The 25,100-nt window shown below is 31.4% G+C and overlaps 1 protein-coding gene and 1 long non-coding RNA gene across 2 annotated transcripts; one reads left to right on the top strand and one right to left on the bottom strand.

Annotated features, from left to right (window-relative positions):
• Window positions 1-110: 110 nt before the first annotated feature.
• LOC127716480 (C3 and PZP-like alpha-2-macroglobulin domain-containing protein 8) lies at window positions 111-24,629 on the top strand. The gene is made up of 13 exons (XM_052222705.1): window positions 111-283; window positions 1,840-1,921; window positions 3,171-3,327; window positions 3,592-3,666; window positions 4,033-4,210; window positions 4,472-4,686; window positions 5,201-5,350; window positions 7,633-7,695; window positions 8,003-8,112; window positions 9,244-9,391; window positions 18,857-18,959; window positions 22,758-22,846; window positions 23,938-24,629. Exons 1-12 carry the CDS (start codon window positions 115-117, stop codon window positions 22,844-22,846), a joined length of 1,539 nt encoding a protein of 512 aa, XP_052078665.1. The 5' UTR covers window positions 111-114; the 3' UTR covers window positions 23,938-24,629.
• Window positions 10,582-16,043, bottom strand: LOC127716508 (uncharacterized). The gene is made up of 3 exons (XR_007988954.1): window positions 15,210-16,043; window positions 14,403-14,498; window positions 10,582-11,720 (listed from the first exon to the last, which is right to left on the bottom strand). It is a non-coding gene; the product is annotated as an uncharacterized LOC127716508 (long non-coding RNA).
• Window positions 24,630-25,100: the final 471 nt, after the last annotated feature.

Here is a 25,100-nt window from a genome sequence, read left to right as displayed (position 1 = left end):
ACGTCATCATTCTTCGACTTTATTACTTAACTAATCTAAAGTCATAGTAAACAAACTATACAAATCAAGAAAATCATTTAATACTGGTATTAATTAATAAATTCAGGTGATTTAATGGGACCAACAGTTAATAATCTAGACAAATTACTACGCATGCCAACTGGATGTGGCGAACAGACAATGCTCGGTTTGGCGCCTGATGTTTTTGTAGCAAATTACTTAACATCTACTCACCAGCTGTCCAGTGATATTGAAGAAAAAGCTATAAATTATATGGAAAAAGGTAGGTTGATTCTGTACATATGGCTCTGTTGAGACTATACGGTACGAAAAGTAAAGATGGTTCATTCAAAATGCATCTAGTTACTTATTTTTCTTAAATATATGTAGATATAACAAGAGTGCACACACTGAAATGTCTCGCTTTCTATACTAACCATTGATATTATGTTGAGAGTCCTAAATATAAAGCTTTACTACAACTAACACATAAACTTAACATGATCCAGGAAAATGAGGCCAAGGTCATATAAAACAAACGAGAAATACATGTACACCTTATAATCATTCAATACACTAAATATAGTTGACCTATTGCTTATATTTCTAAGAAAAAGACTTAACCAGGAAATCTAAACATTGACCAATGAACCCTGAAATTAAGGTCAATGTTAGATGAACCATGCCAGGCAGACATGTACAGCTTACAATCCTTCCATACAACAAATATAGTTGACCTATTGCTTATAGTTTAAGAAAAACAGACCAAAACACAAAAACTTAACACCGAGCAATGAACCGTGAAAATGAGGTCAAGGTCAAATAAAACCTTCGAGACTGACATGTACATCATAAAATATTTCCATACACCAAATATAGTTGACCTATTGCATATAGTATTAAGAAAAAAAGACCAAAACTCAAAAACTTAACTATAACCACTGAACCATGAGAATGAGGTTAAGGTCAGATGACACCTGCCAGTTGGACATGTACACCTTACAATCATTCCATACACCAAATATAGTAGACCTATTGCATACAGTATAAGAAAAATAGACCAAAACACAAAAACTTAACTATAACCACTGAACCATGAAAATGAGGTCAAGGTCAGATGACACCTGCCAGTTGGACATATACACCTTACAATCATTCCATACACCAAATATAGTAGACCTATTGCATACAGTATAAGAAAAACAGACCAAAACACAAAAACTTAACTATAACCACTGAACCATGAAAATGAGGTCAAGGTCAGATGACACCTGCCAGTTGGACATGTACACCTTACAATCCTTCCATACACCAAATATACTAGACCTATTGCTTATAGTATCTGAGATATGGACTTGGCCACCAAAACTTAACCTTGTTCACTGATCCATGAAATGAGGTCGAGGTCAAGTTAAAAATGTCTGACAGGCATGAAAACCTTGCAAGGTACACACATACCAAATATAGTTATCCTATTACTCATAATAAGAAAGAAATTAACATTACAAAAAATCTTAACTTTTTTTTTCAAGTAGTCACTGAACCATGAAAATGGACAATGGACATGTGACAGACGGAAACTTCGTAACATAAGGCATCTACATACAAAGTATGAAGCATCCAGGTCTTCCACCTTCTAAAATATAAAGCTTTTAAGAATTTAGTTAACGCCGCCGCCGCCGGATCCCTATCCCTATGTCGAGCTTTCCGCGACAAAAGTCGCAGGCTCGACAAAAATGCAAACTTACATTATAATTTATCAATTAAATTGGTCACAATATGAAAATATAAGTGGAAAAAATATCATTGAATATGGTTAAATTTTATAATGTATTATAGGTTACCAAAGAGAGTTAACATTCCAACATAAAGACGGGTCTTTCAGTGCATTTGGTGACCGAGACAAATCAGGTAGTATGTGGTGCGTATTGACTTTAACTATAGTTAATAATGGTGATATGTTCTAGAAATTAATTAGTTTTATGCCCCTGCAACTTAAAGTTTGGGGGCATATTGTTTTACCCCTGTCCGTCCGTCCGTCCGTCCGTCCCATTATGGGTATATAGTTATTCCAGATTACTTCTCCTACAGTTTGAACACTAGGAAGTTTTCACTTTGCTGGCTGTTTGTACATATATTGAAGGTGTGCATGTGGTCAGGGTTTTGATTTTTATTGATATTTGCTCTTTTGGGAGATAGTTGAACTTTGTCATTTTTGGAGTATATACTTGTATAAGAGATGCATAACGTTTCAGGATAACGCCTCCTTCACTTTGAATGCTAGGAAGTTTTCACTTTGCTGGCTGGTTGTACATAAATTGAAGGTGTGCAATGTGGTCAGGGTTTTGATTTTTATTAATAATTGCCCTTTTGGGAGATAGTTGAACTTTGTAATTTTTTTTAGCATTTACTTGCATAAGAGGTGCATAACGTTTCCGGATATCTCCTCCTACAGTTTGAATGCCAGGAAGTTTTCACTTTGCTGGCTGTTTATACATATATTGAAGGTGTGCATGTGGTCAGGGTTTTGATTTTTATTATTATTTGGTCTTTTGGGAGATAGTTGAACCTTGTCATTTTTGGAGCATAAGAGGTGCATAGCGTTTCCGGACAACTCCTCCTGCAGTGAACTATAGACCTATGTGCTCCCATGCTCAACTTTGTGTATTTTAAAATAACATTTCGCATCTACGGGGGCATCATTTGTGTCTCCTAGACACAATAGTATCTCAAAGAAAGTCCTACATTGACTTTGTAATAATACAGTTACTTCAGAGTGGAGTGCGGGGGCATCACTTTGTCCAGTTTTATTTTTATTATATCGAAGAATAAATGTCACTACTAAAATCTGTTGATTTGGCATATTATTAAGCTATAAAGTCAATCAGGAGAAAGATCTGATAGGTATAATGATTATATAATATATAAGTTTTTGGTGAGCCAGGAACACATGTTTACAAACATTTTCTTTGACGTACCAAATCAGAAGCCTAGTATCTTTGATGAGTTTCTACAAGTTTTACTGTCACAGAATTAATTTAAAATTCAGTCACATTTTAGAAGTAACAATTTTTTATCATTTTGATTTTAGTCTGCGTATCAGAAATAAAGTTATTTTACAATATTTCAACTTGCAATTCTCTTGTTATTATGATACTACTGTTGAACAGGTTATCTGCTTTCGTAATTAAGACATTCCACCAAGCAAAGAAGCATATATTTATTGACGACAAGACACTGGTTCGTACCATAGAATGGATGTTAATAAAACAGAATCCTGACGGATCATTCCCAGAACCTGGCAGAGTTATACATAAGAATATGCAAGTAAGGAGACACTATATCTGAATGTCATTCACATTTCGTCAATACAGTATTACTGTAACTACATCATAATTAAGACAGGTAAATGTACAATTTTTCAATGACCAAACTGCTGAATGTTTAAATTAAAACTTATTTACTTGTAAATAATGGTTCATATTGTGTACTGTATATAAATAATATGATATCACTATACGATATAATGAATAGTGAGAGATATAGAAAGTCCTTGACTGCTCTTTACAATTACAATAATTTATATTTTAGGGAGGATCGGCCAGTGGTCCAGGGCTTACTGCGTTTGTATTGATTGCTTTGGAAGAAAACAATGACTTGAAAGGAGTGAGTTTGCTTAGAAAAATAAGATTGGTAATATGTGTTTCTACTTTATATGCAATGCAATCATAAAGAAAAATGTGAGTATACATCTAGGACAATCTTTATATACATTCAATACTTTTAATTTTGAATCAGATGACAAAGAAAAATAAACAAATATACATTTATATGTGCTAAAATAAAATATTGTGACGGCGGTGCTATTATAAACGAATTCGATTAAATATAAGCAGACTATTAGCACGAACATAATAGTCTCATAATTGAACATAGTCTCATTTACTAATACAAGTAAATCAAATTTTTCATACATATTAATTATGAATTTCAAGTTAAAGAATATTTTAAGAAAGTTTTTTTTTATTATAGCAAATTCAAGAGAAACTACAGAATGCTGCTATGAAGGCAAGAGCTTATCTTGAACAGCAGATCAGTAAAATAACGGACGATTATGCTTTGGCTATTGCAAGTTATGCTTTAGCTCTGTCAAGGAGCTCTGATGCTGCTACGGTGTTTACAAAGTTAAACAGTGATGCAATTGTGAAAGGTACGATTGTTTTTTGGGGTTGTTTTTTTTTGCCTTTAGAATCAGAATAAGCTGGTAATTGCAGTCAAACATGAATAGTTTTATGTTGAAATAAGCAAATATCTGAACAAATAAGCCACCCAGTGCAACAAATCGTCCAGATATAAAAATATTTTAGTTTTTTCCCCAAAAATGTGTAGATATGTTAGTCGAGAGGTTAATTGTTTCATTTAAACAAATATTTAGCTATAATTTGACATCTGTCGATTGAAATTATTTCAGATGGAATGAAGCATTGGCATAAAGCACAGACTACAACTTCATCTCACAATCATTACTGGTCGCCTCCTCATAAACAATCAAATCCTATAGATATAGAAATGTCGTCGTATGCTTTACTTGTATATGCTCATAACAAAGCTTTCGCTGATGGTCTTTCTGTTATGAAATGGCTTACAACACAACGCAATTCAAATGGTGGATTTGCATCAACACAGGTAACTTCGCAAAATCACTCATATCGAAAACTTTCTCTAGCTCTCATTTACAAGTACCTAATTGTTGAAGTTGTTTACGTAATATGATAGGTGTACATTTCTTATCTTAAAATCAGGACGCAACAGAATACGAATTGTGGCAATACATTTTTTCATGTTTTGAGGTTTAAAAGCAACCATTAGCTATTCATGAAATTGTCATTGTATCTGTTTGTATATGAACGCATATTAAGTAAAGAGAATGCATTTAAGATGGTTAATTACATGTTTAAATTGCAAAACAAGAAAGACAAAACAAAAGAAAAGAAACCAGACAGTTTATTAGGTATTATGAATATAGATGTTTTGTAGTTAACTAAATGTCATCTTCTTGTGAATTTTTACTTTCAATGTGTATTTCTTCAAGAAAACACCCGCTACACATTCTTTGCTTAGATAACGTATCTGTAATTTTTATGTTTTCTCGGATACATTTTATATATTTTAACCTTTTATTCTTTTATTTTATTGCTAGGATACAGTTCTAGCTCTACAGTCTTTATCAGAATTTGCAGCAATGGTTTATTCAAACAACTTTGATTTACAAGTTTCGGTTACAGCCGGTAACTTTACAAAACAGTTCCAAGTTAATCCAACTAATGCCTTAGTACTACAAGCAGCAGAGGTAGGAACCTGTTATTTAGACATAAAACATGTCCTTTTCTTATATTAAGCATATGTATTGATTTAATCTAAATCAATAGACCTTATCGTTATTAGGGAATCTGCGACACTTGACCCGAAGATATGTGATACTTGAAAAATTGACGTCACACAACAATTACTTTTCTTTTGTGGCATCAGACGTTTTCTTTTTGACGTTAATATTTTACAGGAACGGCTGTGATGTCGGACTATTAGCGATAAGGTCCAGTATATACATGGTCACAACCTTGTGTAAATCTACATATGCATTCCTGTACTAGATGATTCAAACACGCGTTTGTCTACCACAAGCCATATATAGTCTTAACTTTAAATGCTTGTCAAGTTTGTTTTTGGTTTGACCTTTTAAATCTTTTTATTCAAGCTCCATTCATGAGTATAATGTAGACATAAAAGCGCGTTTGACATATTAAGTAATAATCTTTGCTGGCTTCTTATATTGCTACAATTTAAAGTATTATGTTAGTGCTAATGTCAGGGGAGAGTGAAGGTGGACATTGCCTATTTCTTTGATTAGTTATATTTGTATGTTAAAGATCGTGGATTTTCAAATTTGTTTAAATTATTATTCAGTTAAAGTTAATTGGAACAATTGTCGAGATGTCACGGTGGTTGACCGATAATGCTTATAAGTTCTAGAGGAAAGTTTGAGTGATGGTGAATTTCGTGTGCTTAAATCCATAGATGTCAACCCCCCCCCCCCCCTCACCCGGTATATCCAAGAAAATTGGATCAACCTTTTAGTGCATAAATATTATTCATTAATATGAGTATAAGCAGATTTTTTTTTATCATGGTTTTGCAAGTTGATGAAACATGTCAATTGACCGAGCAATTGGTATTTCTGTAGCTAAGGTATATTTGGGACAAAATAATGCGATAGTAGTTTACAGTCGATAAAAATAAGACAAATTAAGGTAAAAAACATAAACTGAGGGAATCGCATGAAATGCAGCAGTAACAAGACCGGGTGCGTCAACAGGGTAAACGTCTCCTTATACTTTTGGTAAAAATCTTTAATCTATATTTCACTGGATAATATGAGATATAAGCACTTATTGCTCATGAATTTATAATCTTAAAACCGCAAGTTGTCCTTTAACTATGTAGAAAGATGTCGGTTATTTGCCCTTTTTAACTTTTCTGATTCGGGTGTCACTGATGAGTCTTGTGTAAACGAAACGCGCGTCTGGCGTATAAAATTTTAATCCTGGTATCTATGATGCGTTTATTATTTACAGGCCTGGTATTTTTGGCAATTAGTTTCTATCTTGTAATATTATATTCCTTATAATATAGTATTTATCTGTTTTTGTATTTTTTGAGCAAATGTGGTCAGGAAAGTTTGTCACATTTGATATGATTTCCCCCTATTATTTCCTAACAATTATTCTATGCATTAAACGTCAAAATTTTGCATGCAAAATTATCTCTGATCACGCATAAAATATGCCTTCTGGGAGAAAGCAAATGTTTCAAAAAAAACCATCAAAGACTCCTTGCTTATACATTTAGTACGTCCGATTCAAAACTCATCGGTGGCTCGAATCAGACCAATAGGAAGGCCACATGTCAAATACGAAGTTGAAGATAACTGACAATTAAACATTCTAAAAACGTTTTGTTAAGTCTATCTTAACCAGAAATTGGTCACATTTTCTTGGAATTGGTTAATTTTGGTAACTAATAAATGGTCACAACTGTAGGAATCGAAAAGTGTGTGTAAATGGTTAAGAAAAAGTCGTTCTGTTTATCGTAGTTATAAGGTGTTCCTATGTACACTTCGAAGGCACCACACTGTCAGTCATTACAATTCGCTCAATAGAATGAATTTCATTATTATATTTAAAAAATCGAGATTGCGTAGAAACAAAAAGTTTTCTAAATGCCTACATACTCATTTTATTCACAATACCTTCCAATGGTGTGTGTATAATTCATTCGAGATTCTTCTACTGTAATAGAGACACATTGTGCCTTTTACATGACAGACGACCAATAGCAAATTATTTAAAGTAATCTTCTTACATCCATCCACCACTAGTTAACTTTGTCAAACATTCTTGTACAGCCAACTTTCATATAGACAAGAAAATTGTCATCACTTTGATCTATAATATGTCTGCGTTACGACACATAACATATCGGCCAAAAAATTATGATATTTCAAAGAAAAGTTACACGTAAAGACTTATTAAATAGATATATTTTATATTGTTGTATAATTCATGTTTTTTTCAGCTGTCGTCAATTCCAAATGAAGTAACCATTGATGCTACTGGTCATGGTATGGCTCTTGTAGAGGTAATTTTTTCAAATTGTTAAAGTCAAAAGAAATGAGGAAGGGTAGGAGGGATGATGATGATGATGATGATGATGATGATGATGGTCAGCATACGTATGTAGTCATGTCAAACGCGTGGACGATTTCCTCCCTAAATATTGAAAACAATCAATTCATGTCCATAGTCGTCTCCTCCTACTCCCCTCTCTCTCTCTCTCTCTCTCTCTCTCTCTCTCTCTCTCTCTCTTCAATATTCAACACATATTTTTTAGGCAAAAAAAGTTTAAAAATGTAAATTTAATCCCTTTTATCTATTATGCTTTATAGGTGTCAGTATTTTTCAACGTTGAACAAGAAATATTAGAACCAACATTCGAAGTGACAGTGACATTGGAAGAAGATACCCTTAATTCTATGAAAGTTAAAACTTGCACAAGGTAATTGATTTCCTGGTAAAATGTATGGATACAAAATATATAGTCCCAATAACAAACAAGTGATTTCAAAATGTTCGTTAATTTGAAAATTAATTGTATTGACAAAATGTTTACATGTGTAAAGAATAATCATCATTTCCTCATTGTTATGGGTAACCTGAGCTACTCGTTTTTCATCCATACTGGAAATAAAGAAGAAGTTGTCTTCTGAAAGGGATGCAAACATAAAATCTTTTATGTATTATTAGCTGCAATGTTGCTCCCATTCGATATTTGTTTACCAATAAAAAGAGCTCCTCGTAAATGTAAACCACTTATACAGCATTTCAAAATAAATAAATAGAATTGAATCGAGTGACATTTCAATTTAATTTCTTTTTAAAGATAAAAAAATATTGTTTCCACCTAATAAGAAAGATTATCGTACGGAAATGTGCAAAATTTCATAACAGACATTTTTTTATCTGGATATTATTAAGAGACTAAGCTTGGTTGTTATAAAATTCACAGAAGAAAATTAAAGGATTAATGTTCTTATAGCCATTTCACACCTTTTTTGAAAAAAGATTGTACCTGCTAACACTTCCGTCGTACCGGAGATCGTCCTCTGTTTGTGGTGGGGTTCGTGTTGCTCGGTCTCAAGATTGTCATGTAGTATTTTCTAGTCTGTTTCTCGTTATTTTTACTTCCATAATATCTAATGTTATTAAGCCAGAATGAAAGGTTCAGAAGAACAAACTAGTCAAGTTTCAAACCTACATTTGAATTTTCCTTGGAGTTCGGTATTTTTGTTATTTTACTTTTTACAAGAATTGGCAATTTGTTCTGTGAAGTCTGATATTCATCTCTATCCAATAATTTACATTACGGTTTTTACAATTCAATTCACGTGGATAGGATTTTGTGTTGTATACCAGTTTTAATTGAATGAGAAAATAAATGGTGCATGAAAACATACACGAGTAATACACTATTAACGATATGAATTCCATGTACTCGTAAATTATAAAAATCAGGAGTTCAATTGTAATCTGTTTAAGAGAAAATTATCAAATGATCCCACTTGACATATATTCTTACGAATCACATTTATATTTAATGATATATTAATAGTATATGATAATTTTTTAGATGGCTCTTAACTGGTGCAAGCGGGATGGCAGTACAAGAGATAGGTATTCCAACTGGTTTTGACGCCGATGTTGAAAGCATCGGACAAGTGGCTGGTTTGAAAAAAATCGAACAGGAAAACAGAAAAGCTATTATCTATTTTGATGAGGTAAGTAGTAAAACTTTGCAATGGAAGGTTATTCTGATACCAAATGATATTTAAGCCTGCTTTATACTTCACGACCAATATACTATTAAGGACTGAAAAATAAAATAAAAAAACTAAACAGCCAGTAAAACACACCAGTTCATATAGCGATCAAAACCATCATACAGTGATAAAATGTAGGTAAATGGGTCTAATGAATGGTTCTTCATATTCCTTATAATTCAAATAATATTAATTGTTTCGGTCTTTTGCTTCCTTTTTGGAATTTCATACTTTTTGAATCATGTTGTTCTATTATTACAATCAATGATAATTTCTCTCGTGTCCCTTGCTTCTTCTATTTTCTTTTTTCTGTAAGTGGTTTTAAAAGTTTCTAGTAAAGGAGCTTCGATTTGTTAAAAAAATCACTGTCTAAAATTAATCTTATACTGGCGTCGATGAAGTTCTTGGGAAAACAATATAAGGTTGCAGTTAACAGTCGATAAACGCTAGTTGTAGAGAATGTTTATAATTTTATAGTAAATTCCTTAGGCATGCATGTAGATTAAGAGCCAATCTGCCAGAAAACCATGCAAAACCGTCCGAATGTCACTTTTTCCAAATGAGTTCATATTTGGCATATTGGTGCACCTTAGTAATGTTAATAACCACACAAATTTTTTTGGGAAAATATTGAACCGATCTGGATATTTTTTGAGCGCCATGTTTTAACAGATGAAATTGCTGGAAAACAGCAAAAATAAGCCTTTTTGGCATATTTCGCTGGTTTAAATAAAAAAATATGGTAACATTTATAATTTTTTGATAGTTGTTCCTAGTAATACATCACTTTAAGTGTAAGAATGCATAGAATTAACAATGCTGTCTATTTAGTGTATGTATAATCTAACTGTTTCAATATGTCTTATTTAGCTACATGTCCAAAATGGCTGATTTTGGTCATCTTTCAGAGCCAAAATACTCCAAGACCCGTTTATTATTGTAAAACAACATATCTACTTGCAAAGTATAACTATATATACCCAATCAAAAAAAATATCAAGCTCGGCAAATAATGTTGGTGTCTGGTATATGCCACAACAAAATGGGGTAACCTGCATATTCAAATTTTCTCAATTTTGCCGTCTAATTTGTAACTACTGACATATGATAGGATCTGGACTTATAAATAAGTATAACAACAAATGGAAAAGAATAATTAATGTTTCATTTAATACATTAAGAAAATAATCATACATAAATACAAATTATTCATTATAAATCTAGAGGCTCCCAGGAGCCGAAATAGATCGTATTGACAAATTGTGCACCTAAAACGATAAAAAACACATATTTCAAACGCAATCAATTTAAATTAGAAGTTAAACAATTCAGAATAAGTTCAGACTGTAAAAAAAAAGTTTCTTCTGACCACTTTTGCAATTTATTCTTATAATATATTTTTATAGTTGTCGGATAGTAGCAGAAAACTGTGAAAATTTGTAAATTTACACATTTCAGGGACAATAGCTCATAGATGTTATGTCCAATTTTTCAGAAAAATTTTGGGTATCTAGATCTTGTCATGTTGATAGTTTTTATCAATATATATATATATATATATATATTGAAAAGTTTTTAAATTTTGTATACATATATATATGTATGATACTTCTTCTAACGTTATTAAGATGATGGTTTAAAAGTGAAAACTGTAAACAGATGATTTTAACAGACACTTAGTGATGGAAATTTTTTTATGACCCTTTGAGCCTAGTATGCTAACAAGGCAAGATTTGCCAGGTACCTATATCTATGTTGCTGCAATGTGGTCAATACAAACATGAAAATCATAAATGCTTCTAAAAAAAATCCCATAACTAGACGAAAAACAAATTACTTAGTCTATATATACCAGTGCAAAATTTATAAAGAATTTTGAATGAAATTGGATAGCTGTTAAGATTACTGTACCTATAATGCTCTACATCACATCCTCGGAGATAACAGAATTAAAATAAGTCATATGAATCTTCAAATTTCAATAAAGTTGAATGTGTTTTTTTTATACTTGAACGGCTATAAGTTTTACTATAAAACAAGTGTACATTAACTTTCTTGTAAAAGAAAAACCATAACATTAAAATCTCCATAAATGATGAACTGTTATTTTTTGAGATACATCCCATGGATTTAACTGATGTTTTAAAGTTGGAAAGTTTCTGTTGCTTGTTTGGTTGGTTGAAATTGTTTCTGTTAGAAGCATTATCAGTCTCCCAATCTGATGTTGACTGCTGTGAAAGTTCAGTTGTTGTTGACACTGACAGAAAGGTTAGCTGCGAGTCTAGATCTGAAAACCACAAAACATACATACATAAATCAGGCTGTTAGTTTTCACATTTTTTCATTTTCTTATTTTGGGGCCTTTTATGGCTGAATATATATGCAGTATAGGTCTTGCTCATTGTTGAAGACCATATGTCGTATGAAGACCTATAGCTTAACTTCTATGTCATTTGTTCTCATTGGCAATCATACCACATTTTTTTTTTAATTTCATATATACCACTGACAGGAAATAAAATTGACAACTTTTACTGTAAGTGGATGCAGTTACAAAATTCTCCCAACTAAAGCCAAATCATTTTTGCAGAATAGTTATTATCCACTCCTTTTAAGCATGTCCAAATAGCCCTTAACATCTTTACAACAATAAAAATTGCCTCCATTTGGTTTGGCATGTCAAATTACCTCTCAATATAATTTTACATTGAAAACAGACAATGGTGATAATTTGACCGCTTTTAGTGACAATCTTTGAAATGGTGGCCATCTTTATATCTGTTCTCTGTGTCAAAGTACAGCTAAATATCAATATTTCAATATTCTTTAAAATCAAACTCAACAAAATTGAAAATTTTACCCTTTATTTGCTGTGTCCATCTTTAAAAAAAAATTTCATTGTTTTGTTGGCATGTCAAAAGTGCTATAATTCCTTAATGTCAATTTTCATATAAGGCCATCTTGAAAATGTTTGCCATTTTGGAAGAAAAAACAACCTTACTTTGTTTAGCAAGTCAAACTACCACGACTATCCCTAATTAACAATTTTAATTAAATTAACCAGTGTTGAAATCCTTCTAGGCCATCTTGAAAATGTTTGACATCAGATAATCATCCACATATTGTGCTTTTCTTTTCACTAAAGTTTCATTTAAAAAGATAACACCAGTTATCTCAGAAAAGGACAAATTTTGTGGAAGATGAAGAAAAAATGCAAGTTTGGACAGAACATTCAAGCTATAACAGCTCTAAATTTGTAATGGGATTAAATATTTGACAAAGAATAGGTTTCTAACACAGAATAAATATGGTATAAAGATAAAGTTTAATAGATTCAGCATATCAGAGAACCCCAAGATCAAATTAAGATTTAAAATTTAGTTTAATTTTGGACCCTTTGGACCTCAATGTAAACCAATTTCATAATAGGGCCCAAAAACTGAATACAGGTTAGATTCAGGCTGAATCAGCATCTTTAAAATTATTGTTGAAATCAAACACAGTTAAATTATGGACCCCATTTGAACCAACTTGAAAACTGGGACCAAAATCATAAATCTAAGTACATATTTATATTCAGGATATTTGATTATTTCTATTTATCATTCAAAGAACCCTAGCGCTAATTCATTGTAAGTAGAGTTCAAGTTTTGTTAAAATTAAACTAAGTTAAAATTTGGACACTTTGGACTTTAAAATGTGGACAAATTTGAAAACCGGCCCAAAATTAAAAATCTAAATATAAAACATTTGCATTTTGTATATCAAAAGAACCTCAAGAATTCAAGTTGTGTAGAAATAAGAAAAAAATTTTTGGACCATTTTGAAATCAATGTGAACCAATTTAAAATGGGGCCCAATTGCAACATCTTAAATTATTTAAATACATTGTTAGATTTAGCATATTAAGAACCCAAATAATGTATTTATTTTAATTTGTTCTTGTCCTAAACATGCATGAACTATTTGCCATTGGACATTAGCATTACCAACAATCAATCAATTAATCGAACAGGTGAAATATCTTCAAAAGTACATTGTACCAATAAAAATCTCCCCCTTTTATATTTGAAAAAGTAAAATCACAAAAATACTGATCTCCGAGGAAAATTCAAAAAGGAAAGTCCCCAATCGAATGGCAAAATCAAAAGTTCAAACACATCAAACGAATGGATAACAACTGTCATATTCATGACTTGGTACAGGCATTTTCTTATGTAGAAAATTGTGGATTGAACCTGGTTTTATAGCAAGATAATAAACCTCTCACTTGTATGACAGTCACATCAAATTCCATTATATTGACAACGATGCATGAACAAAACAAACAGACACAATAGGTAAAATTGTCAAAAATAGGGGTACAGCAGTCAACATTGTGTTATCATCTTAATCACTATAAAAACAAACAAATGTAACGAAGAAGCACAAAAAGGCATAAATCAAATTTAACATCCTCATTTTGCTTATATTATACGATTTTATATATCTATGAAAAATCCACCCATAAAGGATGGAAGGTTTTAAGTACTGGCGTAAAATCGCGCGTTTGAAATTCGCACAGGTAGACATAAAATAATTTTGTCGTTCAAAGTATGACGGGATACATAAATACAGAGTCACTTAAAATGGATATCACAAAAAACAGACTTACCAGTAAACAGGTAAAAGTAATACGTATTAATAAATAAAATAATTGAAATGGAATGTATGAACAGTTCATTAGTCATTGTTAGTTATTGAATGGAAACTATAGGAGCCGCCCAATATAGTACTACAAATTAAAATTAGCAAAGTGATTTTTCAATGGGAAAACCAAGTTAACAAAGACCTGTTTAATAAAACTGATGTACAAATGTATAACATGTAATTGTATAATTATGTTATTATATAAGTGATTACATATACTTTGTATGATTACCATGTTATACAAACAGTTAAATTAATATATAAGTTAATAATAACTTACCAATATCTTCTTCTATACATGTATTTAGTTTGACCTGGCTATTGTCACTTTTACAAAAATTCATCTTAATTGAGCATTGCTTGCATATATATAGCCCTACAAATAAAAAGTGTTAAACTATAAAATAATTCTTCAATTTTGTTTTACATGAAATAAAATATATCAGACAGGAAATGTAGGGTAGTGTAGCATCACTGTGCATGTAGTTTAAATGTATGTTTTTTTTTCTTTTAAAAAGGGCTCTATAAGTAATCTACATACATGTACATGTAGGGTCCTAAAATTGAACTTTACAAAAGTTTGCAATGCTTTTGATTTTTTTAGTCTCCATGGCCTATTAGTTCATTAAAAAAATATTATTCTCTGGATAAAGTTGTCTAGTGTTACATGTACAGTATGTTGTATGTAAAACATGTATTTGTAGGAGGCTTTTCCACGAGATAAAAGTTTTTTTAGTAGACAAAGAGCTGAACAACTTCCAGTAAGAACTGAAAATATAACTTAGGGTGATGAGAATAAAAACCTGACCTGCTAAACGTTGAATATGTTGAAATAGATTTTGATTATTATCATGATTCTGGTCTATACATTGATTTTTTAAAGCAGAAAATAAATATATATTGTACCCTGGTTAATACATGTAGCTTGAAAATTAAAATTCTGTCCTAAGCTGACAAGGACATAAATATTTTGACCATTCTAACCCCCCTCCCCCTTTTTTTTAATCTAGCTAATGTATCAATTGTTGGTCCCCTAATTTCAGATTGACTATATGGAACAAATGAAAATTGATTGTAAGATTTGTACCTGTTCCTACTGGAATAACTCGTCCTGTATACAGCCTGTTTTGAAAGGGTGAAGATCCTTGGTCAGCTTTGGCTTTGCTGGAAGAGGGTTGGACGAGATGTTGACATCTTGCTTGACTATCATGTCAATGAATTCCATAAAAGTCCCTGTACTTCGAGCATATTCAAAGACAAGATGATGTAACAACCATGGGAAAATAAACCACTCCTTGTCTTATATAAAATAAGGAGTCCTGTTGGAAATTCTGCACCATAGTTTTCAGTATTATTCAGACTTCCTAAATGTAGATGAATGGTAGTCTGTATCTGTATGAATATGTTTGGTTACCAATGCTGGTTTCAATACCACGGTAGAGAGAGTGTCGTTGATTTATTGATGGTGCGCCAGAGCGATGCAGGACGTGACGGCCATACTGCCATGACGTCCATAGGATGAAACGGCCATACCCCGAAAAGATGAAACGGCCATATGACAAAAACGGCCATACTTTGTGAAGACGTATCGTCCACGGTTTTTTTTTTTTTATATATAGATGTTATATATGAATTATTTTGATACTTATAGATGGTTATTATAACTTTTAAATAAACTTTACTGTTTTTATATTATTTATCATGTTTAATTTTGTTATATCATTTGTTTACTCATTATATATATATCATAAATGAATGTGTTTAATCTAATAAAATATTAAAATATCATATTGTTTTCTAAATGATTTTTTGATATCTTGCGTATAACAAACAGAACAAAATGAACAAATATGAATGACTATATCCGAATGGGAGACTAATTTCTGTCAAAATTAAAACAATAAGTTCAGTTTTGAAATATATAAAACAAGGTAATCAAGTTATGATTAAGTTTGAAATTTAAGAAGATTGTTGATTGCTTATTATTACTTCTTTGATGAACACAAGTATTAATTATGCTTTTGTCAAGAAATTGTAATGGAAATACAACTCAAGATCACTATAAAAACACAACTGCCAAGCTGAGTTCAAGCGGAGTGCAAACATACATTTGGTAGTGAAATTCTTGTAAAAATGAGTGAACAGCAGCTCAGCCGATATCAACGAGACACATACAAGCAGCTTCAAGGCCGTCTAACTTCACTGTGGGACCAGTACGAGGAAGACAGTATCAGAACATCAGACCCCCTGTTCCACAACCAGAGACCCTCCCAGAGTCCGACTCTGAAGATTCCGACATCGAGTCTGATTAAGTGTTAATTGTAGTGACTTGAAGAACTTATTGGTTGTGCTTATTATGTGTATAGTGCTTTGTTAAAATAGTAACTTTAATGAGTTTAATGTTTATCTGTATGACTGAATGAATAAATAAAATATATATACTTCATATAAAATAAGATGCCTTTATATCACATTACAATAAAAATGATTCTTCAGAAATTGTTTATAACTGATAATGAAGAAATAATCAATATACTTACATAATATGGCCCCAACAAGTTGTAAACACGAGTGATGATGATCAAGCAAAGATAACTCTTACAAGAATAAATAAGATCTCTTGTACAGAAAAAAATACTACAAAATCATATTAATGTTATTATTATGAATAAATACTTATTTTATTATTATATTTTATGTTATAACCTCAACGGTATGGCCGACACATCCTATGGCCGTCATGGAAGTATGGCCGTCGCGTCTCGAAAGCCGCCAGAGCAGTTTTGACACTCTCAATCTCAATTTTGGTGCGAGCAAGGTGGTTCCACTCGCTCACGTTTTTTACGAAGAATGATTTAGAATACTTTTGTTTTGCTCGTTGAAATCTAAAAACACTTTTTGCTGTTCATGGACTTATTTTTCCAATCAATATTTATCATGTTTATTCACTAAATTATTGTCATGATTGTCAAATTTCTTGGCAGTAATTATTTTTTTTGGAAATTCTATTTTGGTCTTTAGTGCATTCAGATATCTTACATAGTTTGTAATATGTAGATGTATAAGGCTGGGATAGCCCACATGCTCATCCTAGATTATTAAAGTCACAAACGTCACTGTAAACATTTGTCTGCCAAACCATCACTGGGAGCTGACATGTTTGAGATCTTACCCAAGGGAGATAAGTCCATGGAAGAGCATAAAAGATGGACTCCCTGGTTTCAGACAATTTATTGATTTTTGGACTTGCAGTACAAATACGTCTTATTTCATTTTTCAGACAAATTGATTTTACTTGTTCGAATAATTTTATGAGCTATTTTAGTACCAATTGTGTTTAGAATTTAATTAAAATCAAAATTAAAATCTGTCAATTTGGGACTAAAATCACCATTCTTCCAAGGCATAAATTAACATATAATAGTCATTTGCCAAGCTTAATATTTTGTTTTGATATAAAAAAAATACCCCATAGTTAAAACCGATATAAGTTGCAAACAAATCCGGAATGGGTCTTGCAAGATAGAAGCGAATGAAAACCACGTAAATTCATGTATGAAAAACCCCGCCTTTGTGTCCCTGCTCCTGGCAATGTGCCAAATCGTTTAAATTTTCATTTGTATTGATCATAACATAGTAAAATGAATGAGTTTCAGCTGACATTACTCTAAAAACTCAACTACCCCATTTAATATGCCTCTGGGTCATTCTTAAAAGGCATAAAAAAGTTGGATTTTTCCTTAGTTTCATTATGAATTTACAGAATTATGCAAATGAGGCTGTTACTAAAAATAGATACGATTCTGGGAAAAATTAAGTGGTTAAATTCTTTTATTTTATGTCAAGGATTAAGATGATGTATAAAAATTTGTCAAGTTGTGATTGTCGATTTGGACGATTTTCTGAATATTGCATGGTTTTCTGGCGGATTGGCTCTTAAGAATAATTCAGACAATTTCGTTCTCATATTTTGGCATGGCTTTTGAATAGTATAAAGTAAATGTTGATTAAAGCAGAGGACAATAACGTTTCATAACATTTATTTGAACGAAAATATTGATATTAGAATGTATCAATTTAGGTGTGCATAACAACACAAATAAAATGACCCCAGTTTTCTTAAAAATTTGACAAAAAACTATCTTCCGATTATTTATGTTCACATAATATTGGAAAAAGTATTATAATATACACACATTTGACCAAGTTGTATAAAATACAGTAATAGGTTGTCACTCTTTGAATCAAAGGTAATGTACGAACGTGTTTTGCATTTCTATGAAGACCATATTTTCGATTTAATGTTCTGAAAGGTTTTATATGCTTCTTTTACCTAACATTTGGTCCTGAGCGTACCTACTTGATGACGGTTTTGCCAGAAATATCAGTATCATACGTTTATTTAACTCTCAGCTATCAAATGATATCTGGTATATCCTCTTACACTGTTTAAAATAGATGATTCATTTATTACATATTACTGCAAACTAAGTGGAAATAAATAAGTATTTGGTTTTTATTGCAAAGCATTTTATGGGTCTTTAAAACTCTACAACTGCTTAAGTTTGCAATAATTTAAGTCGTTGCAAAGAAGAATACTAGTACATTTAAGTTTGAAATTTCCCCACTGTAAAATAAATAGAATTCAATTATTTTTAATATTGTACAAATTATTTTCAAAATATTGTTTCAGAGTTTGAAAAAATGTTTAATAAGACTATGTTTTCATTACAGATAACAACTACGCCCCTGTGTATAACCATGGAATCGATCCGCACTGGACTTGTTGCTAAAACACAACCATCTGCTGTTCGTGTTTATGATTATTACCAACCAGGTAATTCGATTTCAATCCTATAAAAAACTGTGTCTTTCACGTTGCATATGATTAATTACATTTACTTTGGTGTCTTGTTAGTCTGAACTAGTATAACATTTAGCTTTAAACACAGTTTAAATGTTGAAATTGGACAATTTCAAGTAAATATTAAAGTCTAGGAAAATACTAGCAAAAAAATAAACTGTTGACACAGATATGCTTCGTCTGAGTGTAATTTTGATAGTAAAAATGCAAATGTTGAAATTGATAACTTATATCAATTTTACTGCACTAGGAACGCATTATCTATGGCAAGCCGTTCTCGTCAAAACTATGTTTAAACCCTTTTTTCGAAAAAAAATGACACACAGAGAATTAAAAAAACCACACTGAGATTTAAAAACTAAAATAACACACTGATAAATCGGAATTACACACTGAGATTTTAAAATTACACACTAAGTTTAAAAAAAATGAAAAACACACACTGAGAATTGTTAATTACATATCTTGGTCTCCCGAACTCTCGTCATTATAATGAAAAGCGGTTCCTTCAACCAACCTTCGAAATAAATTTCAAGACTTAACATCGACCTAACTCATATTCATAAGTTTGTTGCCTATAATTCAGATTATTATTAACAGTGTATCGGGATTTTTGCTTAACACTGTTTAAGCATGGGTCCCTTTTCAAAAGTCTTTCAACTGTTTCCCTGATTTCGCAAGGTAATCTTTTATATTTTTGTTACGTTTATATGCTATAATAGGTACTTGGGTAAAAGTTTCACTGCAATTTTTGTCTTTCTGCAGATTGTTTTAATGTTTTCTTATAATTTTAATAAAGTTTTTCACCATTTGGTTATATTTTGTAATGAGAGTAAGTGGGTATTTTTCTTTTTCTATTGGTCTTTAATATCGAAGTTTTTCTATACGTTATATTTCTAATGTTTTTATAAAACATTTGGCGCCAAGCTGAAGGACTAACGAGTTCTGTCCCCTGGTTGTTTTAAGCTTGTAATAGATTCAGATTAAGTATGCTAATTAGATATAAAAGGGCGCACAAATCTCAGTGTGTAATTTTAAATTCTCAGTGTGTAATTTCAAATTCTCAGTGTGTGTTTTTCTGTTTATTTCATCTCAGTGTGTCTTTTTGAAATCTCAGAGTGTAGTTTTCAATTCTCAGTGTGTAATTTTCAATTCTCAGTGTGTGTTTTTCATTTTTATCTCACCTGGCCTAAACAAAATTGCAGTTTTTGGTTATTATCTTGAATATTATTATAGATAGAGATAAACTGTAAACAGCAATGATGTTCAGCAAAGTAAGATCTACAAATAAGTCAACATGACCAAAATAGTCAATTGACCCCTTAAGGAGTTATTGCCCTTTATAGTCAATTTTTAACAATTTTTTGTAAATTTTTGTAATCTTTTACAAAAATCTTCTCCTCTGAAACTACAAAGACAAATTAAACCAAACTTAGCCACAATCATCATTAGGGTATCTAGTTTAAAAAATGTGTCCGATGACCCCGCTTACTAACCAACATGGCCGACATGGCTAAAAATAGAACATAGGGGTAAAATGCAAGTTTTGTCTATTATTTTTTGAACCGTTATAAATAGAGAAAATCTAAAAGGAGCAAAAATGTTCAGAATAATGAGTTCTACCAATTGTCCATATACATCAAAACTGTTAGACAAATTCTTATAGGAGTTATTGCCCATATATGACAAATTTTACCATTTTTTTAATTTTTGCCTATTATCATGAAAACTGTGATATTTAGAGAGAAACATTTTTTTTCCGTTATGCCTTATATGATTTAAATTATAATAGATAAATAAACACTTTAAATCACAAAAATGATCAGCAAGGCAAGATCTATTAAAAAGTCAAATTTTGCTGATATTGTTAGTAGACTGTCACTCTTCATAGGAGTGATTGCCCTTAAATGAGGATTTTTTTTACCCTCTTTTGTGTTTTGAGCAAAAACTAAAGAAGTTAGAGAGAAACTAAACAGACTAAAAGATCAGTAATACAAGATCAACAAAATAGAGATTTTTGTCATGAAGTCTATTCTCGTCTACAATGTTGGAGAGTGTCCTTTGTTTGATATGCACATAGACCAAGGTGAGCGACACAGGCTCTTTAGAGCCTCTAGTTTGTAATCTCAGTGCGTCTTTGTGAATTCTCACTGTGTAATTTTTAATTCTTAGTGTGTGATTTTAGGTTTTTTAATCTCAGTGTTTTTTTTTATAATTCTCAGTTTTTCGAAAAATGGTTTAAACATAGTTTTGACCAGAACGGCGTGCCATAATTATCCGTATTTCCATGCCGGTACTTCGTATTATGCTGTTGATACCCTCGGGGACTAACAGTCCATTAGCAGAGGTATCACCCAGTGATAGTAACAACATTAACGGTACTAATTTTAGTACACCAGAGGCGCATTTCGATAAAAAAAAATGCCTTATCAATCAAAGGAGGTAAAAAAAATTGAAAATCAAAAACTTATTCAAAAAATAAGGAGCTTATAAACCAAAATGAAACTATAGCCAAATTTGGACAAGGAATCCGATCTTTACATGAGGGAGGTATATGCCTTAGTTTAAAATGATTTCCTTCATTTTGTTACGGCAAATCTTAATAACACAATATCCACATGTTCATGCCGGTATCGAAGTACTAGCTGCTGGGTTAGGTGATACCATCGGGGACTAACAGTCCACCAGCAGAGGTCTCGACCCAAAAAAGCAATACTTTAACATGTGAACTATGCGAAATATTCAAACATATCAAAGTCAATGAAAAATGATGAGATGAGCCAATGCTAATACAACTGCATACCACATATCGTTAACAAAAAGTGGCGTAGAACACCAGCGATCAATCAATTAATCATTGACTTTTCGCAGGTGGTTCGACTTAAACTGTTCTAATCACCGGAATATGTAAATAAAGGAAAAAATGCAAGGTTAATGAACCATGACTGTGAGCTCGAAACCACATATATCTTTGTAAATGATATGTGCCAATTATAGTAATTATATCATTTACTTATTAACCATTAGTGGTTCTTCTTTAATTAAGGTTACGGCATCTGCAAACTAAATACCATTACTTACCATTAGTGGTTCCCCTTAAGCTTACTTCATCTCAACATTTAACAAATTGATAACGCCGCCAACGCCAAAGTCTCGCCATAGGGATTTCGTCTATGCGAGACAAAACGTGAAAAACTAAGTTTTGAAGAAAATTTAAAAGATACACAGTAAAAAGAAACTGATGTCAAGCACAAACAGTGATAAATTCTTCCACAATATAGGCCACTTTGGGCAATTTGTGAATTTTACTTTCTAAAATCAGGTATCACGAAATGAACTTCACCAGGAGAACATACCAAGTTTGTTTTATACAACGTGCTTGAAAAGGAGATTGCAAAAAGTTGATGTTTTGAAAGAAATAAATGATCCTGGTTTTTTTTCAAATCATATAGGAAATTGAGTAGTTAATCTGCTAAAAGCTTTAATGGTAACCATTGTTCTACCTACTCCAATGTTTAAATAATTATTTTATACTGCAATTTCAATGAACACACACGTTGGCTAGTTATATTTTATAAGTGGATCCTGCATGCCATTATGATTATCAAAAACGTCCAATGTAGCATTCAAACAGTCATGTGTTTCACAAGTGAGAACATTCTTACTTAGATCACAATTCAGTTTCGCTACCATTCTACGACTCAAATACATATGAATCATTAGAACAGAGAACACTGAGTAACTTACAATTTGTTTGGTTTTTTTTTACAGATAACCAAGTGACAATGTTCTACCAGTCACATGTTTTGAAAAATTCATCTGTCTGTGATGTTTGCCCCGACTGCGGAGGATGTCCTTAGGTATGCGTAGATGTTAATAGTAATTAAGAATTGTTTAATTTTTCGATTTCATTATTTCAATTATTATGGGTATAATATTTTTAGAATAGATTTTAAATTTAAGCGGTCTACTTATAAACTTAAAACAAATTTTCATTCGAGATACTTTAAACCTTTAAGAGTTTAAACAGATCAGTTTTGTTTAACATCACTGTGCTGACTTTTACTCCTCTAGTATGAATTGTATTTGATTCATCTTTACCCGTGTCATATCGTGTTGTTTCGTGGTTGTTTTTTAATATATTCTTTTAGAATTATTGCATCAATTTATTGAAAATGAAACTCTTATTGAATTAATGTTTAACTAAAATACATATGTCCAAAAAATGAAAACAACATGTTTTTAATTTCATGTCTGGAAAACAAAACATATTTTATAGCAAGGACTGTACATGTGATAGAACGAAACATTTTTAAATCATCTTTAGTCAGTTAATCTTGTGTGTTACGTATTTGAAATAAGAAAACAACAATGATCGCTTAATTTTGAAATTATGGTAACTCTATAATTCTTGCATAACTCCATATTAAGAAGCATTGTATGATTTGAGTTAAAGTCTAATGTCACAGATTTTTTCGTTCACATCATATTCCATTGAACTACTAACTAAGCAATGATAAATAACAATGTCACATGGACGATGAAATGAAGGTAAACACTCACCAAAGATACTGATACTCAACTGGAAGCTGTTTGAGCTCGAAGAGGCATTGAAATCTAATGTTTAGAAATTTGCAGATTTAAATGTTGAATTTATGCATGTCAGGGAACGTTGATATATGTTTGAAATATTTTCTTTTAAAAGATAACAGTCATGAAATAACAGAAAATACAGTGAAACCTTAAAACTTGTACAAAGATTTGATCCTTTGCCTCGCACATTCAAACAAAAAACAATAATGAGCATAACTCTCTATCGCAATGCTATTGTGTTACATAAATCATTTGACATATATTTGGTGTACTTGAAATTTTGATACTATCATTATTTGATGTATGTAATATATTTTTTATTTTTAACAAACTGATATTTTTCATCTTTTATTTGTAGATTTAGATGACATTCAGCTGTTGTATGGTGTAAATGAAAAATAAAAAAAAATGACATTTATAGAACTTTGCAGATAGCATGCTATTTGTATTTATTGTTGTTAGAAAATATGACGTAATCAGTTTGCCTCATTCCATAATTTACATGAAACATTTAAAACAATGATTTCTTAACTTGACTATATACTGCATGTATGTAAAATATGAAATTTCATTCATAAAAAAATATCATTCTCATATAAGATGTAGTTTGATTAAGTCGCATTTGAAGGTTATCATTGAAGAGAGGCGAAAGATACCAAAGGAGTAGTTAGTCATAAGTCCAAAACGAACTGACAATGCAATGGCAAAACACAAAAAACGATCAAAAGACACAACAAACTACAAAACATAACTTAAAAAACTAAAGAATGAGCAACACAAACAAGAAAAAACACAGGGCGTGATTTCATATGCTCCCGGAAGGATAAGTAGACCCTGCTCCACATATACATTCAAACTGTTTTGATCAGAGTGCCACTGGCGAGTCTATTTCAGAGACGCGTGACTGGCGTACCAAATTATAAACCTGGTATCTTTGATTAGTTTTGCTATGCTGCTTAAAAGTTCAATCATCAGGTCCTTGCAAATATCTAGAATAATTTGAATTTGCAACCTAGATAGCTATCCGTGTATTCGATGGCAATAAAATAAAAGCAAAAATATATATTTAGAAATTCAAATTGATTTATATATTTACATTAATTTCAATTTTATCTAATATGCATTGAACATGTTGAAACAACGGAAAAAATATGAATATCACTTAGTTCCAGTGTGTCAGCTATTTGATGTCAACGTCAACGTCATCTGAAATTTATATATAACATACCAACACTAGTTTAGTGTTTATAGGTAATTGATAAAATATTTTTCTTGTGGTATATTGAGCAGTTTTTAGAAATTTCAATTAATTCAGCCAGCAGTGTTCAGTAACTTGTCAGGCAATTTAGTATTTTTGCACAGGTTGACTACTCATATTCTGAAAATATATAGGTACTTATATGTTATATAAGTAATGTTTATACATAGTTTGATTTTCATTACACTCAGTAGTCATTATTTTAGGATTTTCCCAGGATGTGTGTTTTCTTTACTGTTGAGATGAAACAGATTTATTATCAT

Source organism: Mytilus californianus, unplaced genomic scaffold (genome assembly GCF_021869535.1).
Source record: "Mytilus californianus isolate M0D057914Y unplaced genomic scaffold, xbMytCali1.0.p SCAF_9, whole genome shotgun sequence".
NCBI lineage: Eukaryota > Metazoa > Mollusca > Bivalvia > Mytilida > Mytilidae > Mytilus > Mytilus californianus.
This window is presented reverse-complemented; position numbering and strand designations above follow the sequence as displayed.